At 35.1% G+C, this 22,221-nt stretch overlaps 1 protein-coding gene across 1 annotated transcript; it reads left to right on the forward strand.

The window, feature by feature from the left end:
- Positions 1–914: 914 nt before the first annotated feature.
- HIK (ATP binding microtubule motor family protein) lies at positions 915–11,441 on the forward strand. The gene is made up of 14 exons (XM_089818843.1): positions 915–1,509; positions 1,639–1,728; positions 7,188–7,288; positions 7,442–7,555; positions 7,639–7,720; positions 7,967–8,034; positions 8,130–8,189; positions 8,424–8,548; positions 8,730–8,928; positions 9,009–9,161; positions 9,252–9,347; positions 9,450–10,337; positions 10,422–10,750; positions 10,848–11,441. Exons 1-14 carry the CDS (start codon positions 1,281–1,283, stop codon positions 11,167–11,169), a joined length of 2,856 nt encoding a protein of 951 aa, XP_089674969.1. The 5' UTR covers positions 915–1,280; the 3' UTR covers positions 11,170–11,441.
- Positions 11,442–22,221: the final 10,780 nt, after the last annotated feature.

A 22,221-nucleotide genomic window follows, 5' to 3' on the forward strand; every position in this document is an offset into this window, starting at 1 on the left:
GATGTATAGATTTTAAGGATATATTAATTCAATAAGATTTGATATAACTTTACACAAAATTATACATTAAAAGTGTAATTATAGACATATCACAACCAATTCACACATCACCTTCTTGACATGTTACCATACATTTGTTGTCATGTTTCTAGCCTCAAATTATTGTACTTGTTAAAATATGAATTATCTGATCATTCGTTATAAAGATTAGTATAATTTAAAAGATAAAATCAACATTTTAAACATTTATTTATCAAAATTCAACAAAAATAGAGTCTAATATTTAATATATTTTTTTGAAAATTAAATTTTAACAAAATCATACAACTTCCAACATAAAATCCTCATTTGAAAATTTTCAAAACTCTTCCTAAAAACATCACAACTATGCACCTAGAACTCTTTACTGAGGAAATTTTCAAACCCTTCCTAAAACCAAATTAAACATCACAACTCGTTGAAAGATTCACTGAAACCTGGCCCATACTTAAAACAAAAATACACAATTTTTTAGTTATTTATTATATAAATTAAAAAATCTATAGAACTAAAACAAAGCGATTTGCCAAGCCTCTTCCATAAGACTAAATTGTAATCCTACATTGATATAGAGCTTGCCCCGATCTTTGTGAAAGATTAGCAACATTTGTGGAGATTGGATTCCTAATTTATCTGCTATCATTTCGTTGCACATTTTTATTGATCAAGTAAATAAAATAAAATTGTAAAAGAGTTAGAAAATAATAAGAAAATGGTAAATAATTATGGAAGCGAGGTATCGAGACAGAATGAAAATAGCCGTTCAGTCGCTGTCTACATTTGAAACCCTGAAAACAATCAATTAACAAATTAAAGTCAAAAACGAGAAAAATAGCCGTTAGCAATAGCCCTGCCCGGCCTCGTCCTGCCCGCTCATAACACATTTCAACCATACAAGTCGGGCAGGCAGCCACAGAGCCCTCTTTTGTTTTCAGAATTTTCTCCTCTCATTTTGCTTCTTCAAATTTGCATCTCGTCTGCAAATCCTCGAGGAAAGTCTCAGTTGATTGTGGCAATTTTGCTTCATAAAATTTGCCTCTTGTCTGCATTTCTTAGAGGAAAGTTTCTGTTGATTTTGGCAATTTTACGGACATTCCCTTTTGAGAACAAATTCGGGGGGTTTTTTTCCTGGAAAAGCCTGGAACAAGGTTTAGTTTAGAAGTCCTCCTGAATCAGCGCTTCGGGAGGACTGCAGAAGAAAATAGTAAGTGAGGAAGGTTTAGTCTCTTTGCTAATCGAGAATGACAGTATCGGTAGATCGAACTCCTGGCACTCCAGTGTCGAAAATAGAAAGAACTCCGACAACAACGCCAGGAGGAGGTCATAAAGTAAGGGAAGAGAAGATATTTGTTACAGTGAGAGTGAGGCCATTAAACAGGAAAGAACTGTCTCACAAGGATGAGTCAGCTTGGGAGTGCAAGACTGAGCAGACTATTGTGTTCAAACACGGTTCAAACTCGTACTCTTTTGGTAAGCAAATTTGTCACATAAATAACTGAATCTAATTTATTTCCACTCTTCTTTTCTCAACTTTATTCATATGTGATTATTGCTGTAGAAATCGTTTTTGTGTGATGAAATTGTAAATCTCTTGTGCAGATAGGGTTTTTGGCCCTTCTTGTCCAACAGAGCGTGTGTACGAAGAAGGGGCAAAGGATGTGGCTCTATCTGCGCTCAACGGCATCAATGGTGAGTTATTTAGGCTCTTTAGTATGTTAATGTTCTGCATTGTACACATAAATTTATGCTTTTATCGGTTGCCCTATGATTTTGTTTATTTTTGTTTTCCGGCCTTTTGATCTTGCTCTCTATCAGCATATTCAAGAGAGTGCCGGAATTGTTGCAAGGCTTGTTGGATATTGTGAGCTACGCGACATTTCCAAGGATATGTTTGAGCTGAACTTCCCTCCCCTTAGTGAAAACCTATTGCAAAGCTATTGGATCCATTACTGTTTTTTGTTGTATATATATATATATCAGGCTTCTAGATTCCGATTTCTTTGGTGAATAGTAGTTCAGTCCATCTCTTGATTGCTTGCTGATCTGATACTGTAACCAAATTTTTGTGTAGATAGAGAGACGTGACGTTGATTTCTGGTTAGTCATGAGATATGTTACTATAGTGCAGCAGAAAAAAATGGAACTCTGCAGACTTCCATTGTTTTGCATGAGGGAATTTACAATCTATGGTCTGTCTACTTGTGAAGAGAAAATGTTTGATATTCTGAGTTTCTACAAATGCTTGAATTTTTGTGCAATCCATGAGTTTCTGAATTAAATTTTAATATCATTTGTCTTGAGATTCAGAACCTTTACAATATCCGGATGGAAGTTAATTCCACAGCCAAATCTTGTGTGTAGCTGTATTTTTGGTTAGATAGAAATTAAGGTGTTATATAATAGGCAAAGACATAAATAAAACACTGTTTTATTTTGTGTTACTCTTGTCTCGTTGAGTGATCTCAATCTTAGAATGCTTCACTTAAATTGGTAGAGGGCAGCTGTTTGAGAATAGGGTTTCCTTTAGATAGAAATTGAGGTTTGAGAATAGGTTTGAAGTTCTCCGTAATCTATGGGTTTCTGAATCTAATTTTGATATCATTTGAGTCTTGAGATTCCGAACTTTTGCAATATCTTGACAGAAGACAAGTACACAGCCAAATCTTGTGTGTAGCTGTATTTTTTGTTAGAAATTAAGGTGTTATATAATGGGCAAAGTTATAAATGAAACACAATTATTTTTGTGTTGGTTTTTTCTGGCTCAGTGATCTCAATCCTAGAGTTAGAGTGCTTCACTTAAATTGGTAGTGGGCAGCTGTGTCTGTTTCTTTAAGATAGAATTCGAGGTTTGAGAATAGGTTGGACTACATTGTAATTTGTGATTGTTCAAACAAATTTTGAATATTGATAGACTGATTAATGGATTTGGATCAAAGATGTAACTATAATAGAGTTAATGCAATGGAGATAGGGTTTTGAAAATGTGGTCACAGTAAGAAACATAAATAATTTCTGATTATGCTAACAAGTTTTGAATGTGGATAGATAGATTGATGGTATTTTGTCAGTGATGTAACCGTTGTAGAGTTGATGCAAGAAAAGTAGTGAGAGGGTTTTGAAAATGCGATCACAATAAGGATCATAAATGATTTTATAGCAGCCTCTTGTCAAAATTTATCTAGCGAAGAATGGTTTAAGAGTTTTGGAGGGCTCATTATTAAACTAAAATGCAGAAAGATCAGCACTTCACAATGCATAAATAATAGGGTTTACTGTCCCATAGACTTTCTTTTGTCTTGTGGACATTAAAAAGTCTTCTATTCTATTCTATGAAATAAAAAGTCTTGTGATTGTTCAAACAAATTTTGAATATTGATAGCCTGATTAATGGATTTGCATCAAAGATGTAATTATAGTAGAGTTAATGCAATGGAGATAGGGTTTTGAAAATGTGATCACAGTAAGAAACATAGATACTTTCTGATTATGCTAACAAGTTTTGAATGTGGATAGATAGATTAATGGTATTTCGTCAGAGATGTAACTGTAGTAGAGTTGATGCAAGAGAGATGTGAGATGGTTTTGAAAATATGATCACAATAAGGATCATAAATGATTTTATAGCAGCCTCTTGTCAAAATTTATCTAGCGAAGAATGGTTTGAGAGATTTGGAGGGCTCATTATTAAACTAAAATGCAGAAAGATCAGCACTTCACAATGCATAAATAATAGGGCTTACTGTCCCATAGACTTTCTTTTGTCTTTTGGACCTTAAAAAGTCTTCTATTCTATTCTATGAAATAAAAAATCTTGTGATTGTTCAAACAAATTTTGAATATTGATAGCCTGATTAATGGATTTGCATCAAAGATGTAACCATAGTAGAGTTAATGCAATGGAGATAGAGTTTTGAAAATGTGATCACAGTAAGAAACATAAATACTTTCTGATTATGCTAACAAGTTTTGAATGTGGATAGATAGATTAATGGTATTTCATCAGTGATGTAACTGTAGTAGAGTTGATGCAAGAGACATGTGAGGGGGTTTTGTAAATGCGATCACAATAAGGATCATAAATGATTTTATAGCAGCCTCTTGTCAAAATTTATCTAGCGAAGAATGGTTTGAGAGATTTGGAGGGCTCATTATTAAACTAAAATGCAGAAAGATGAGCACTTCACAATGCATAAATAATAGGGTTTACTGTCCCATAGACTTTGTCTTATTCTGTTCAGGCATACTGAAATTGTATGTCTTTTGATACGTGAAACTTTTTGCTTAGGATTCATTTCAACATGTGAAGAACTGGTTGTGTTGCTCCTGATCAAATAACTCTTTTAAGTAGCTCAGTCACTAAAAGACCCACAGGAAATTCCAATTGTCTTGGCTTTAGTGTTGCAAATTCCGGTAACAATTGATTTGGTCCAATAAGTATCATAGTTAGTAAAAAAAGCCCCCCAAAACTCCAATTGTCTTGCAGTTGTAAATTTCTGTAACATTTGATTCTGTAGATCACCTCCTCCATCTGGCTTAGCTTGTGGGCATTGACTTTTTATAATGTGCGCATTCGCTGTCGAATCTGGCAAGTACGTTTTGTCTTATTCTGTTCAGGCATACTGAAATTGTATGTCTTTTGATACATGAGTTTTTGCTTAATATTCATTTCAACATTTCAAGTACTGGTTGTGTCACTCCTGATCAAATAACTCCTTTAAGTAGCTCAGTCACTTAAAGACCCACAGGAAACTCCAATTGTCTTGGCTTAGTGTTGGGAATTCTGGCAACAATTGATTTGTCCAGTAAGTATCACAATTAGTTGAAAAAGCCCCCTGGAACTCCAATTGTCTTGCAGTTGTAAATTTCTGTAACATTTGATTCTGTAGTTCATCTCCTTCATCTGCAATGCTTAGCTTGTGGCCATTGAATTCTTATAATGTGTGCATTCGCTGTGGAATTTGGCAAGTATGTTTTGTCTTATTATGTTCAGGTATACTGAAATTGCATGTCTTTCGATACATGAAAGTTTTTGCTTAGGATTCATTTCAACATGTGAAGTACTGGTTGTGTTGCTCCTGATCAAATAACTCTTTTAAGTAGCTCAATCACTAAAAGACCCACAGTAAACTTCAATTGTTTTGGCTTTAGTGTTGAGAATTCCGGTAACAATCGATTTGGTCCAATAAGTAACAGAGTTAGTAAAAAAGAAACCCCTGAAACTTCAATTGTCTTGCAGTTGTAAATTTCTTTAACATTTGATTCTGTAGATCATCTGCAATGCATTTGCTGTCAAATCTGGCAAGCATGTCTTGTCTTATTCTGTTCAGGCATACTGAAATTGTTATGTCTTTCGATATGTGAAAGTTTTTGCTTAGGATATATTTCAACATGTGAAGTACTGGTTGTGTCGCTCCTGATCAAATAACTCTTTAAAGTAGGTCAGTCATTAAAAGACCCACAGGAAACTCCAATTGTCTTGGCTTTAGTGTTGAAAATTCCAGTAACAATTGATTTGTTCCAATAAGTATCATAGTTAGTAAAAAAAACCCACTGAAATTCCAATTGTCTTGCAGTTGTAAAGGTCTGTAACATTTGATTCTGTAGAACATCTCCTTCATCTGCAATGATTAGCTTGTGGGCACTGAATTCTTATAATGTGCGCATTCACTGTCGAATCTGGCAAGTATGTCTTGTCTTATTCTGTTCAGGCACACTGAAATTGTAGGTCTTTCGATACATGAAAGTTTTTGCTTAGGATTCATTTCAACATGTGAAATACTGGTTGTGTCGCTCCTGATCAAATAATTCTTTGAAGTAGCTCAGTCACTAAAAGACCCACAGGAAACTCTAATTGTCTTGGCTTTAGTGTTGCAAATTCTGGTAACAATTGATTTGGTCCAGTAAGTATCATAGTTAGTAAAAATAACCCCCTGAGACTCCAATTGTCTTGCAGTTGTAAATTTCTGTAACATTTGATTCTGTGGATCATCTCCTTCATGTGCAATGCTTAGCTTGTTGGCATTGAATTCTTATAATGTACGCATTCGCTGTCAAATCTGGTACTATAGATTCCTTCCCGATGATCTAAAGAGCCATTTCTCATTTCTTGCCAATCTTTTTAGGTCAAGGAGATTAACATACCAAGCTCTGTCTGGCACTAGTGAATTTGATAAATTCCGTACTGTTACGCAGAGATGCTGATCCACAGATCACATGTCCATCTTAATGGCATGGTTAAAGCCACCCAAAATTAAGGTGCAGAGCTCAAAGTGAAGAATTGGTCCATTGTAATTTATGTTTGTTAAGATCAACATCACATACCAGAAAAGGAGATTCTTGTCAACCTGAAATCCATGTGTACTTTGTGCAGTTTCGTTTGTTAACATGAAAGTTTAAAAACTTTTAGGCCACTGTATCTTGTTTCTAGATGCATCTGCGTTAGTGCTTTTTTTATCAACATACTCATGAACCATCATCAGGTTGAGGAGTGTGAGAGGAAAGATGGGAGTATTCACGAGCAGGGCACGAGTCTGGTGATGCAGTTATAAGGCACCAGTTCTCCAGGACCAATTGGCCAGTTCCTTACCATTTTTAGTTGTATGGAACATAAATATTCAAGTGCTGAGAGGAAGAAAAAGATAGATACTTTGGGAAAGATACTGCTTTTATTAGGTACATTCTACAAACAAAAGTAAGAGTTATAGACTACTTGGGCCATGAAAGGGAATGCACCAAATCAAGGTGTTACATTATTTTTATATGTAGAGTATTTTTTTGCTTGTGGATTTTGGAAGAGAGAGAAGTTGCTTTAGTGCCGACGTCTAGTTTCCTTGTAAAGTGGGCTTTGTTCACACTGCCTTATTATATAATGCTATTTTTTATTTGCTTTTTTCATCTTTTAAGGCATTTGAATTTTGCACATTTGTTGATTTATGATATTTTTTAGAGTTTTTAAGCTGGTTTTTCTTCTCTCTCTGTATCACCGAAAGTTCTAGCTATACATTTTTCGCTGGTTTGATTGGCCATTCTTCTTCAATTGGACATCAATGTGTAAAGTAAATTGTATCTCCTGCATCTTATGCCTTGATCTCCTCCAGATCCTCTGTTTTTCCCATTCTTAATTTTCTGCCTTTGGTTGGTATATGCAGCCACTATTTTTGCATATGGACAAACTTCCAGTGGAAAGACCTTCACCATGAGAGGTATCACTGAACAGGCGATCAGTGACATCTACAATCACATTCAAAATGTATGAGCATCATTTCCAATTTTTGTTTTTGGAACACCCTACATATTTGATGCGATCTTTGAAGAAAGAGGGTTACAAAAGGAAAATATGTATAAAAAGATAATGTATTGTTTGCTAGCAGCAACTTGACTACTTAACTTTTTATTAATGCAGAACCCAGATAAAAACTTTGTATTGAAAATTTCTGCTCTGGAAATTTATAATGAGATCGTTAAAGATCTCCTGAATCCAGAGAGTGGTCCTCTACGACTATTGGATGATCCTGAGGTAAAATTCTTATTTTTGCTATTGATGTTTTGGTTTTCTAAATATAGTGTTTCTAAATACTAATTCAATTCATATGGATCCAGAAAGGGACCATTGTAGAAAAACTGGTTGAAGAATCTGCCCGAGACAGTGATCATCTTCGACAAATAATTGCCATTTGCGAAGGTAGATTGAGCATTTGAGATTTAAGTTTTTTCTCCAATTTTTGTGTCAAATAAGTATAAAGAGAATTATAGTCTCAGACAACTGCCAAGGATTTCAACTGTTTTAACAGTGGTAAAATGCTTTGATACTATACTGTAACTGGAAAATTGGGATTCTCTGTTACCTATGTTTAATCCTTTGAGACCATAAATTTTTATGGGTGATGCTCTATTTTTCCAATGCCTGTAAATGTTTTGGCCTCTGCAGCTCAGAGGCAAGTTGGAGAGACAGCTCTAAATGACACAAGCTCACGATCACATCAAATTATTAGATTGGTAAGTCATATAAATAATTCCCCTATCAAACTTTGAACTTGGTTTAAATAGGAGCTTGGCATTTTGCTTATGTAACATTGCTTTTTGTCTTGCAGACTGTCGAGAGTACATTGAAATCAACATCAAATTCCGTCAAGTCCCTTGTTGCTAACCTGGTATGCTGTGCTTTTGGGATTGTAGTTTTAATAAATGTAGCTGTAAACACTTAGACATTCTTATGATATTTCAGTTTTGGATTATTTTGTGTATAAGATTTTTGTGACATTGATTGGTGAAGACACTTGGTCAACATCATCAAACAAATCTTGTAGGCAGGGTTATCTTATTGTTCACAGGATTCTCATGATTCTTAAATTTTTATATGATTGGGTGGAGCCTATTTTGTACAGAATTTTGTTGATCTTGCTGGAAGTGAGCGTGCGTCACAAACAAATGCAGAAGGTACCAGGCTTAAGGAAGGTTGTCATATAAACCGCAGCTTACTGACTTTAAGTACTGTAATACGTAAACTCAGGTATTCTGCAATATAATCTTTATCTTGTTTCTAAAATGTTTATTCTGCTAGAACTGTTCTTTATTGCATAGATCTTATCTAAATAATAGACTGGCAACATTACAACAAAGTTTCTTTATTTCCCAGATGTTATTTTGCTACAGCATTATATGCTTACTTCCTCTTGATATTGTGGGTGCAGTGGTGGGAAAAGGAATGGTCACATACCTTACCGCGACTCAAAGCTTACTCGGATTTTGCAGCTTTCTCTTGGTGGTAATTCCAGGACGGCAATTATATGTACCATGAGTCCTGCATCATCTCATGTAGAGCAGTCTCGAAATACACTTATGTTTGCTACTCGTGCCAAGGAGGTCACCAACACTGCACAAGTGAATATGGTATGCTGTACTTTTTTCAAGAGATGCAGAAGTGAGTATATGATTCAAGGCTTACTCACAAATCGATTGTTCTAAAATAGGTTATTTCCGATAAGGATCTGGTTAAGCAATTGCAGAAAGAAGTTGCAAGGCTTGAAGCTGCAAGGCTTGAGGCTGAATTGCGTACACCAGAGTCAATCACAGCAACATCTTCAGAATCATTACTGATGGAGAAGGAGCTGAAAATTCAAAAGGTATTTTCATTAGAACTGATTATTATAAATGAACAGCAAATCATGCTATGCATCCATTCAGAAAAGAAACTAAGTCAGGTTAACTTGCAGATGGAGATGGAAATGAAAGAGCTTAGGCTACAACGGGATCTTGCTCAAGCCCGGCTTGATGAATTGAATCAAAAAATGGAAATAGAGCAGCAGCAAGTAAAGTCTCCACAAATGGCTGCAAATAACTTTTTTAATTACAGAGTTAGTCTTTGTATTTTTTAACCTAAACATATCTTCTAAGTGACCTTTCACCTGCAGGAGCTAAAGCAGACTGGAGAAAGGGAATATGAAAATGAATCCCTTGCCGAGATTAAGAAAGAAGAAACAGAACCCACCATGGTTAGTAGGCCCAGAAATAGTTCTATGAGACAAACAGTGAGACAGTCAAGCACTGCTACTCTCGCACTGGTGCAAGAAATTCGAAAGGTTGAGCAAATGCAAGATGAAATTGGTGAGGATGCTGGCCGGGTATTGGAAGCACTCCATAAGGAGATAGCCTGTCTTCGTTTAGCCCAATCAGGACTGAACCATGATGCAGCTGAAACTATTGCCCTGCTTCAAGCAGAAATAAAGGAAATGCACAACCTCAGATGTTCTAATGTTGGTAAAGATATGGCATCTGCAGATAATGCAGACATCAAGAGTATGGGTGCTAACCTTAAGGAAGAAATTAGCAGGTTACAAGCAATGGGAGATGAAGATTTAACAGGGGCTGACAGCACCATTGCTACTTTGGAAGAGACACTCAATCAAGTTCAAAAATCTATAGATAATTTGGTTGTGCCTACACCTAGTCGTCCATCTTTGAGACGTCCCAGACAAAATTTAGTTAGATCTCCATGTTCACCTCGGACCCGCCGGACCCTAGCTTTTGAAAATGAGAATACTCCACCAAAAAACAATATCATGACAACACCTCAAGGAAGTCAGAAGTCCACTCCAACCAAAAGTGAGGACGGGGATGGAGTCTCCTCCAGGGAAGGCACTCCTTCTCATCGTCGATCTAGCTCTGTAAATATTAAAAAGATGCAAAATATGTTCAAAACAGCAGCAGAAGAGAATATTCAGAGCATACGAGCTTATGTTACAGAGCTTAAAGAGCGTGTTGCCAAGCTTCAGTATCAGAAGCAATTGCTTGTTTGCCAGGTATTGTATATTTGCAATTATAAAGATATGCGCTTGCCTTATATAAAGATATCTTGGGTCTAATTGAGCCATCTTTTCTTTTAGGTCCTTGAACTGGAAGAAAATGCTGACACAGAGGAAGGGCGTTCTGGGGAAGATGAGGTGGAAATGGATATTCCCTTGCAGTCACCTAGTACAAGACGCTCCTTCTTCAAGGAACAGCAAAGAAAGCTAATTGAGCTTTGGGACCTCTGCCAAGTTTCTATTATACATAGAACTCAGTTTTATTTGCTATTTAAAGGAGATGAAACTGATCAAATATACATGGAAGTGGAGTTACGCAGGTTGACATGGATGCAAAATCATTTTGCAGAATTAGGCAATGCAAGTCCAGCAAACATGGCAGATGATCATGTTATATCTCTAGCTTCTAGGTACAATAAGTCTTCAATTTGTGTTGATTTTTTGTATTTTACTAGTTTGATTCAAGGTACATTATTTGATCGGTGTCTTATTCCCCTTATCCTGCAGTGCAAGAGCTCTGAAGCGTGAGAGGGAACTCCTTGCCAAACGCATGCGTTCACGATTCACATCTGAAGAAAGAGAGTTATTGTTTGCTAAATGGGAAGTTCCACTTGAGTCCAAGCAAAGAAAACTGCAGCTAGTTCAAAAGCTCTGGACCAACCCCCATTGTATGCAGCATATTCAAGAGAGTGCTGAGATTGTGGCAAGGCTTGTCGGCTTTTGTGAGCCAGGCAACATTTCCAAGGAAATGTTTGAGCTGAACTTTGCCCCACCTAGTGAGCAAAAACCCTGGCTATGGAACCCTATTGCAAAGATATTGGATCTATAACTGATTTTTCTTGTAAATATATCAGGCTTCTAGATTCAGATTTCTATGTTGAATTGTAATTAAGTCCATCTCTTAATTACATGCTGATCTGATTACCTGTATCCAAATTTTGTGTGTAGATAGACAGATGTGACATTGTTTTCTGGCAATTCATCAGATATGTAACTCTAGTGCAGCTGAAAAAATGAAACTGGGTGGGCTTCACAAATGTGTAATCTAGTTTAGGATTTTTTATTCTTTTAGTAATATAATAAAGTATCCAATGTTTAGCATGATGGAACTACAATCTATGGTCTGTGTACTTGTGAAGAGAAAGTATTTGAAGTTCTGAGTTTCTGTCCCATTTTTCAAATTTAATCTTGAGATTCGAACCTTTTTGTATATCTCAATGGAAGTTAGGTAAAATATACAGCCAAGTTTAGTGTATAGTTGTGTTTTTGTTAGATAGAAGGTGTTATAATAGGCATAGGCATAGATGAAACACAGTTTTATTTTGTGTTGCTTTTGTCTCTGTTGAGTGAGCTCAATCTAGAGTCTGAAATGCTTAACTTAAATTGGTAGCGGATAGCTGTGTCTGTTTCTTTAAGATAGAAGTTGAGGATTAAGAATAAGCTGAGTATATATACATTATGCTTTCCAAATATGTAAACGAATTTGAGTGTGGATAAATAGACTAATGGTTTATCATCAGAGATGCAACTGTAATAGAGTTGATGTAAAGGAGAGTGGTCAGAATACGAATCATAAATGGTCTAATAGCAGCCTCTTTTCAAGATTTATTTAAGAATAGAATGCGTGGAGAGATTGGGGAGGATACTTACACAATGCATATATGGTCAAGTGGACATTAAAAAGTCTTCTATTATATTCTAAAAGGAAGGTCACAGGATGACGTTTACCATGAAATAAAAGGTCTCAGGACTCTGTTCAGCATATTGGCAATATGTTATGCTTTGTTATGTCTTGGGACATGAGAGTTTTAGCGAAGTGTGGGTGGGGAGAGATTGGGAGGCTCGTTGTCAAGCTATACCTAGAAGAGGAGCACTTACACAATGTATATATAATAGCGTCCCATAGGCTTTCTTTTGTCTTGTGGACGTTAGAAGTCTTCTATTCTATTATATAAGGAAGGTTATAGAACTTTGTTTATCATGAAATTGGCAATATATGTTTGGCTTCGTTCTGTTCAAGCATACGGAAACTGTATGTCTTTGTCACGACAGTTTTCGCTTAGAATACATTTCAGCTTGTGAAGTTCTGGATGTGTTGATCACTTGATCAAATAACTCTTCACTATCTCAGCTGGCAAAAGGACATTGTCTTTGCATTTGCGAATTTCTGTAATTGTTGATTTGGTCAAAAGTCTTTAGTATCATAATTAGTAAAAGACCCCACTTATACTCCTTTATCCGCAAATTTGCAGATGCAAATCTCTGTAAACAGTTGATTATTTAGATCATCTCCTTTATCCGCAATGTCTTGTTTTTGGGCACTTTAGTCTTCTTATGTGTTCATTTTCAGTTAAAGTTGGTCCTGTAGAAACCTTCTTGATTATCTATGTAAAGAGCCACGAGTCGTCCTTGCCAATCGTTTTGCAACAAAACAAGAGAAGAAGAGGTCAAGGAGATTATCATGCCAATGTTTGTCTGGCATCTCATCATAATATGTCTGTGAAGTCGTCAAATTTCATACTGTGAAGTTGTCAATTTCCATTTATATCACATGTCTCTACCCAACCTAAATTTTGGCACAGGGCTCAAAGTGAAGAATTTGTCCATTGCAATTTATGTTTGCAAGGTCAGCATCACATGCTAATTATAAAGATGCAGGTTAACCTGAAAATCCATTCATAGTTTGTGTAGTTTTAACTGGATGTCCACATGTAAGTTTGCAGAGCTATAGGTATTCTATCTGGATTTGTTTGTGTTAGTATTTTTTTTTTATAAATCAATATTTTGGATCACACTGATACATTCCATGAGCCATTTTCAAAAGAAGAAAAATAGATAGGCAGTAATCAGGAGTCCAAAATCCCTACAACCCACCTTGCTTTTTCCTTCCTTTTCAGTTATATATATATACTTACTTTTAGTGTTCGCAAGATCACTTTGCGGTTTCTTAACCATTTTCAGTTTACAAGGAAAATATATGTATCTACTATTGAGAGGAAGAAAGAAAGAAAATTCTACTTTCATTAGGTTCATTTTTATAAACAAAGGTAAGATTCATAGACTACTTGGGCAAATAGAGGGATCACAAATTATATAGGTTATTTTTTAAATATATATAGAGCACATTTTTTTGCTTTGGATTTTTGAGAGAGAAAGAGGGGTGGTTTTGGTTCTGATGTCTAGTTTCATTGTAAAGTTGTCTTTGGATTGCTTTTCTTTCTTGTAATTCAGCATTATTCAATAAATAAAAAACTTGTCTTTGTTCATGGTGTCTTATTAATTATTACAATGAAATGTAATATTTTTTTTATTAGGTTTTCTCATCTTTCAAGATCTTTGAATATTTTATTTTAAGTTTTCTCATCTTCGAAGCAGACCAATGGTCCATTGAGAGAACAATCTTATATTTCTTATATTTATTAGAATATTTACAAAATTTCTCAACTGTAAGGCATTTTAATTATATTTAATGACATTCAAATTAAAAGATTTTAGTTGTTAAATATTAAATTGATTGAGCTTGGAATAATGTATGATGACAACATCTTTAAAAATCTCCTAAAAGTTTATCCTAAAAGAGTATGCATTTTGACACTATCAAATGTTTTTAAAGTTTCAAATAAAATTTCTCCCAAAAGTTTATCCTAAAAGTCTCCCTTAGGGTAAGAATTTTGAAACTCTTATGGATGTTCTTGTTGTTTCAAAATTTTGGTAATGCTTAGAAATGACTTGAACGACATATTTTATAAGGTCTCTGCTCCCGCTAGTCGTTCGAGTGGAGGAGCTAATTTTTGTGGGCGGTCTGTGAATGGGGTTAGGGCTCCGTTTGCCCTTTGCTCAGCTTCTTCTGCGGGTGGGGATAGGGCTTCTGCCCTTTGTTTGGTTCCTGGGTCTCTTGCTCGTTGTTCAAGGTTTCTTGGTTCGGGGGAAGGACTTTCGTAGATGTGGTTGCCTTCGAAGCCAGTTTACATGGAGCTCTCCCTCATGCTATTTCATCTGAGCCCTCTCATGTGATGCCTGTAAGTGCTTTAAAGCCTATTAAAGTTTCTCTTGACCCAAAATCAGTTGAAGATATTTTCCATATGACAGAAGAGCTTTCTTCTTTTGCTGCCATTTTTCACTTCCGGGGTTATTGGCCCTCTCTTGCTGATCTACATGACTGAATCTCCAAGAACTGGGTGCCACTTATAGACAATATCGTCCACATCTTCCTGTTTTCAAAAGGCTTCTTTATAGCTAAGTTTGAAAGTACTAATGACAGGAAGATTATTTTGTGTCATAATAGTTTTTCCCGGCAGGGTAGATTTCCACTTATGGCCAAATCGTGGCATATGGATTTCGATCCACTTTCAGAGTCCTTTAACAAGTTCCCTATCTAGGTCCGGCTTCCGAATCTCCCAATACATCTTTGGCATGATTTAGTTTTTGAAACTATTGGGAATGCTATTGGTGATTTCTTATATGTGGATTCTGACACGTCCGATATTTTCCACTCGACCTGTGTGCATTTTCTTGTTGACTTGGATGTTTCTAAGGGCCTCCCTAAGGCAATTTTCTTGGATTCCTCGAGGGGTTCTTGGACACAAATGTTGGATTTCGAAGGAATCCCCTTTCGATGCAAGAATTGCCACTTGACTGGTCACATTGCTGCTAGGTGTGTTGCTGGGAAGTCTAAATCTAGGCGACCACCTTCTTGGTGTTCAGGGGACTCTTCTGAGCACTATATGGTGAAACAATCCTTGGATACTTCTGTGGATTCTATGGCTGAGGTCTTTCCTGGCGATCATTTGGAGCCGGTGGTAGAGGAGGTGGTCTCTACCCCTGTTTCAGATGCTCTTCCTAAGAGCTAGTTGTCATGTGATTCTCATAGGGAGATTGGTGCGGCTTCGGTTGCCCTCGGGTTCCATTGTTCTATTTCCTCTGAGGCTTGGGTTGCTGAGGCTGCGAAGATTGAGGATGGGTGGATAGCGGTTAAGAGTAAGAGATCTAAGCCTTCTGCTCCCCCTTTAGATATGAACCTTCGGTCACATAAGGGAAACTTCAAATCAAAAGGAAAATCTTGAGTTCCCCTGTTTTGACTGGTTTTTTTGTGGTGGTATGCGGGTTGTGGCACTGGCTTGCTGGTTACTAGTCTGGGAGGTTTTTCTAGTTGCTTTGCTTTCCAATCTGTTTACTTTCCAAGTTCCAGTGTATTTTCTGGTTTCTTTTTCTGGACACATCTGTTGGTTTCAGGTCCTAGTAACACCTGGTTTAGATGTTCAGCTGGTTTCAAGTCCTTTTATAACCTGGTAGGGCTTCATGGTACATCTTTCTTTTTGATGTAAAGGGTTTCAAGGCCCATTCAAAACTCATTTTTACCTTAATCTAAACCATATTTTATAAGGTATTTTGTAGGGATTTTCCCCCCCTAGAAGTGTGCTTAAAGTTTGGTTTATACTTTGTCAATCTCTCATGGAGTTAATTTAAATGTAGGACTTCTAGAATTTAATCAAGAATTTCTTACTCTACACATCTTTTCCATAGACAAGAAATTTGTTATGTTTGACTAGCAAATCCTTTAAGTGCTAGTTTGGCTAAGTCAACCCTTGCTTTGTAGGCCTTTCCTAGACTATAATGTTGCTTATATTGAGAAGAATCTAGTTCCAACAATGGAGAGCCCCATGTTGCTCATAACAATAGTTCATTTGTTGGCTTTGATCCTTTAATCAATAATAATATTAAACAGGTGGTTGCGATTATATTTGAACTAGAAATTTGCTATGTTTGATAAGCAAGTTTGTAAGGTGCTTGTTTGGCTAAGCCAACCTTTTCTTTGTAGGCCTTTCCTAGAATGCAATGTTGCTTATATTGATAAGAATTTATTTCCAACAATGAAGAGCCCCATGTTGCTCATAACAATAGTGCACTTGTTGGCTTTGATCCCATAACCAATGCCAATGTTAAAGAAGTGGTTGTGGTTATACTTGAACTAGAAATTTGTTATGTTTGACTACCAAGTCCTTAAGGTGCTAGTTTTACTAAGTCAACCCTTGCTTTGTACATCGTTCCTAGATTGCAATGCTCATTATTTTGAAAAGAATCTAGTTCCAACAATAGAGAGCCCCAAGTTGCTCATAACAATAGTGCACTTGTTAGCTTTGATCCTACAACTAATAATAATGTTTAACAAGTGGTTGTGGTTATACTTGAACTATTTAAGCAACTAGTCAACCCTTCAAGGAGGTTGGCAATCCTTGTTATTCTAAGTTGCCACTACTAGTATGTGTTTCCAATTGAGATTTAACTATTATGCCAGTTTTCCAAACCTCTTTAGCTATGAGCAATGTTCTCAACCCTTCCCTTTGAACTTGATGGAAGAAAGGGAAATTATACCTAAAATATTACATACAATTTAAAGAACCAAAAACTGAAGCTTAGAGGCATAAAGGAAACAACAACACACATCAATTGAAATGACATATACAAATGTCATATTTTATGTATTTTTTTGGGTGAATGTAATTGTAATTATTTTGCTATTATGATATATCCTATATAAAATAATTTTGTATTATGACATGGTTTATGATACATAGGAAGGCTTCTTCAACCATTGTCTAAGCAACACCCATAATGTATCATTTACTAATTATTAATTCATATTAACATATTGTATTCATTATATTTTAATTTTTAATTAATTAGTTTTTATTTTAGCAATGATACATTTTGGGTGATGCGTAGATGTTATCATTGTTGGTATTATGATGGAGATACTTGGTTTTCATTGATGGCAATTACGTTGGTGGAAGCTAAGTCAATATCTATGTGACCTGATTGGTAAAGACAAGATGAAGATATGATGTCATCAGTGAGAATAATATGATTGGTGATGCAACAAAAAGCTCAAGTCCAACTGAGCAGTGAACAACTTAGACAACACTTTGGTGGCAATCAAGGTATATCTATAATTATGTCATGCGTTCATGTGAACACCACTATCATGGTTATATTTTATCATAGCCATGACCACAAGCTAATTGGCTGATAGGTGAGAAAGATTGGATTGCTATAGTTATCAAGATAGTTAAGAACACTTGAATTCTTGGAGATAGGTAGAATAATTAAATTCATGAGTAGTAGAGTGTGTGCAATCATATTGGGTGATGTGATGATAAGGATTGGAGAACATGGGATGATGAGTTGGCATTAGTTGAATCATTGGAAAAGTATAAGGAAGATTTTAAGCAATGCATTGGAGGAGTCAAAACATGTTTGACTACCTAGAATAATTGATAGGGACGATCTTATTTAAGGTTGACATGATCATGATAATATTTTTTGGGACATTGAGATAAGTGAATTGCTTAAGTTATTTGCAAGAGAAGCTTAAGGGTTGAATGATTGGCTAGGGCTAAGAGGCAAAAAGGTGTCTCTAACATGATTATTCTTAGGAAGGAACACAATGAAAAAAAAAGAAAGATAGTGAAGTGTAAAGGTTACGATTGAGATACATAGTAGAGTAGAGTGGAGAATAGTTGCATAAGTGCATAAAGATAATTGGATATGAAAGCCAAGGAATTCCATATCTAGATCAAAGAACTTGTTTTTTTCCTAACAATTATAGTAGGTAAATTGTAGAATTGGTGAACTCTGAAACGTTCTTGCTATAAATCCTTTAACTGGGTCAACTCTTAAAAGAGTATTTAACATCCTCTCACAAGGTACAAATCACTCCTAACAAGGTGAACCCCTATAAAGGGTTATTGTAGCTCCTAATAGAGAAACTTTGTTACTATAGTAGTGAGCTTGTGGGTATCATCCCCACCTTGGTTTTTGCTCTCTAACAAGGGTTTCCATAATATAGGAATATCCATGTTATGTATTTCAATTTAGTAGATTCGTGATGAATTTTTACATTACCCATTTGTACTAATTCCTCCCCTCCCATAGTGCCTAAGAATCCTAATAATTGGTATTAAAGATTTTTCCTCTTGATAATAAGCTTAACAACTTGAGGAAAATATCCACAACTCCATAGAGTTACAAGTATGAGACACAACTTGAAAGTGCAAATCAAATGATCTAAAAGCTACAAGAAAAGATGAGAAAGTCCATAGCCATAAGAAGAGAACTCACTAAAATTTTGAATAAAATCGAAGACTACATTGATCAAATATCTAAAGAATCCATGTCTAAAGAATCTGAGGAAGCAATTGTAGAATCAATGGAAAAGAATCAAAATTTGAAAGATAAAGTTGCAAATCTGAAAAGAGAACTTGAGAGCTAGTTCAGAATGTGTGAAGATATTGAAGGAAAGAGAGCAACCAAGGAAGAAATGAAAATTGTAGAAGATGCAAACAAAACTACTGAGGATGTATAGAGGGAAAATGATGAACAACTTTTTAGTATATCTTAAGAGAATTCCATCATGCATGAACATGTGTGTGCAAAGAATGTGGAGAATCAACAAATTGTGAATGATAATCAAAGACTTAAAGAGGAAAATAAGAAATTGAAGAAGGAAATGCAAACTGAGAAATATACAAATGAAAAGTTGAAGCAATATAATGAAATCTTACAAAAGCTTGATGAGAAATTAAAGAACTAGAGAATACACAATGATACAACTAGTCTTGGTTATATAGGCCAGGCAACATTTGTTATCAATGTGTCATCCAAATCTGAACCCGAGAAGCAAAAAAATTCTTAAAAGGGAGTCACAATAAAATTAGGTAAGAAGCTTACCAAATCCACTTGTTTTAATTATGGAAAAAATGGGCATACTACAAACGTGTGTAGGAGAAAACTACTGAATAAGTCCAATTCATTTGAAGATCATCGATATAATTGTCATAAGTATGGTCATGTTTTTTCTGAGTGCAGATCTAGACCTAAGAGTAGATCTCACAATGGTAGTTTCAACGGATACTGTTACACATGCAACAAGTATGAACACAAAACTGAGGAATGAGATTTCAGATGAAAGCTCCTAGGTCACTTTTTCAATTGATAAACTCTTATAGAAGGGAGAGATAGTTCAATGTTGCATGCTTAGTATGTGGTAATTTTCGGAACTTGCAACATATTATAGATTGTAACATAGAAAGGCAGTGCTATATCTTGGTTTCCAAGAACTTGTTTTCAATATAATAAGATTGGTCACCTTGCTAGAGATTACAAATTTAGGAATCGATCTCCTAACCAGTCACAAAAGATATAAATGAAGAACCCTATAAGTCTTGATGAGATTAGAAATGAGTGAAGAATACTTGGGTGAAGAAAGAAGAGAAGAATATATAAATCAAGTCACCTAAAATCACTATCCTCTAGTGCAGAGGATTCATCTTCAAACTAAGCACAATATTTTCTTAGGGGAAGCACATAAAGAAAAATCATTTCCCAATCTTGTACATTTAATAGTGGTAAGGTATATTTGCATATTATGATATAAGATTGTATAATTTTGTTGTTTTTGAAGACTTTGAGATTTTAGAGTAAATCTGTAATGACTGCACTAGAGAATTCATAGAACACACATATTGTTAGCGATCATAATTATTGATGAGTACCAACCAATGAATATTAGTTAACTAATAACAATACACTATTTAGACTACTGGTAAAGGTATTGTTTCAACATTGAACAATGAAACTATTAGAGTGGTGTTGTCATTGCACCAAAATATTGATTTGTCAGTGCATGATACAACCACTTAGCTTATAGTACACATGAGGAAGTTAAGCCTTTGTCATGATTCTCGAGGGGAGTTCTAAACATTTTATCAATGATCTCCCCCTCAACATTACCCGAGGGCCTGAATATTCAAACATGTGACCAAGCTCTAACACCAATTATTAGAGTTGAGTTGTTGTTACACCAAAAGAACAATCCATTACACCAAAAGAAAAATCCATTAATGCCCAATACAACCACTCAACTTATAGTACACAAGAGGTGGTTAAGCTCTCGTCACAAATCTTGAGGGGAGTGTTGAACATTTAATCAAAAATGACATTTATTTATCAATGATAAATAGAGGAAAGTCATTTCATTCTACACCTTTACTTTCATTCAAGAAATTTGTAAGCTATCTTGAGCACTATCGAGCAATTATTGTGATTGAATTGAGATTAATAGTGAAGAGAACTGCTATTATGTTTTCATGAGCTCTAATTGGTATATCACAATTCATTAGCTTGGCTTATCATTTGATATGTGCATCATTCTAGTTATTTCCAATGACAAACAATATTGACACACTTTCTCTAGTTAGCAATGCAAAGGTACATCAACCTAAATTTAAACTTCATCTTATTAAAATAGTTCAAGTGGATATGTTTGGTGTCCTACCTACTTTTAATTAGAGAGTATTTTTGATCAAAGATAATTGATTATATATTCATTGCAAGATTGAATAATTGGGAGCTGGAGCAATCAATGAATAATACAATAATATATGTGCAAATAAAAAATTGAAAGATGTGTACAAACATCTATAAATAAAAGGTATATGTGGCTAGAAAAACCACATAGGATATCAAAAATAACAACTCACAGAGTTCAAAAGTTCTCACTCTCAAGGAGAAGAGTGCACATTGAGATTGATAGAAATCTTTTTGATTACCAAGCTAACCAAATCAAGATATGATGGGAGAACCATGAAAATTAATGATATTGAAGATATAAAAGTTCATTTTGCCTCAATGGTGATAGATGATTGAGTTTTCCAGTGTAGTTAAATAAGAAACATACAAGGCAATGCTATTCACCCCACTTATCAAATTGTAAAGGATGACATGGTGTATGATGTGTGAAATGGTCAAGACTTTGTTAGAAAATGTTAAGATTTCCCCTTGATATTCAAGACAAGGGCTTAATTGCCTCCTCTGAACTATAAGTTGAGCAGTTGTATTTTGCATTGGCAGATCAATCTTTTAGTGCAATGATAACCCCACTCTAACAAGAAACATTAGATATTGGTCATAGGTTTGAATCTTTAGATCCTCAGTAATCCCGAGGGGGAGATTGTTGGCAAAATGCTCAGTGATCCCCTCAGGATTTGTGACAAGGGCTTAACTACCTCCTTTGTAATAGGGTAAGTGTAATAAATTGGGTTTCACTTTTGGGCAAAAAGTGGAAGTATTTTCCTATTTTTGGATTTCTTGTGAATTTATGTCAAAATTTGAGGCACTTAGAGATTGAATATCATAAAACTTCAGTCATACAAATTGTAGTTCTTAGAGTCTAATTTTTGAATATGAAATTAATTTGTATACCCATATGATAGATTTTTATTATTATTATGGATCTTACTGAACCACTTTTTCAAAATGATTGTTTCAAGATTATACCACACTCCCACGTATAGACACAATCATTGGACACAAATAAATGCATTTTTGTAAATCCTTTAAAGGAAGTTACCTAACACACCAAATATTGTTGAGAATATTTTTCTTTAATTTTTTATTGAATGATTCTTTTATTAATTTTAATTGTCCATTAAGCTAATATTTAAAACCTCTCATGTATGGACACCATAATTTGATCTAAATTTCACTTTAAAATTTTTATTTTAAACTTCAAAAGAATTGTATGTAGATTGATGAAATATAAATTAATTACACGATAATCATAAATTAAAAAAGTTATTAAAGTTTTAGTGAACCTCACTATTTTACGTTTAGGTGATGCCTTTGATTAAATAATGATCCAAAAATAGTAAATAAAAACATAACACTATTAAAATTTCATTTTTGGAATTAGGATAGTGAGATCTCTAAAAATAATGGCAAGACCCAATTTCATCAGTTCAATGCCTTAGACAAATCTTGAGAGGTCAAGGCATAGGTTTGGTCTCACCAAGCATATCCTAAACCAAAAATGGATGTAGGGGAA

The sequence above is a fragment of the Cupressus sempervirens genome, chromosome 3 (assembly GCF_028749045.1).
Source record: "Cupressus sempervirens isolate cs-2001-9-10 chromosome 3, ASM2874904v1, whole genome shotgun sequence".
In the NCBI taxonomy this organism is placed as follows: Eukaryota; Viridiplantae; Streptophyta; class Pinopsida; order Cupressales; family Cupressaceae; genus Cupressus; species Cupressus sempervirens.

Excerpts from the sequence above, each read along its gene's own strand:
- HIK (XM_089818843.1), top strand. The coding sequence starts at position 1,281 with ATGACAGTATCGGTAGATCGAACTCCTGGCACTCCAGTGTCGAAAATA. Across the intron at positions 7,721-7,966 it reads AATAATTGCCATTTGCGAAG|CTCAGAGGCAAGTTGGAGAG; the intron begins GTAGATTGAGCA and ends TGGCCTCTGCAG. Across the intron at positions 9,162-9,251 it reads AGGAGCTGAAAATTCAAAAG|ATGGAGATGGAAATGAAAGA; the intron begins GTATTTTCATTA and ends GTTAACTTGCAG.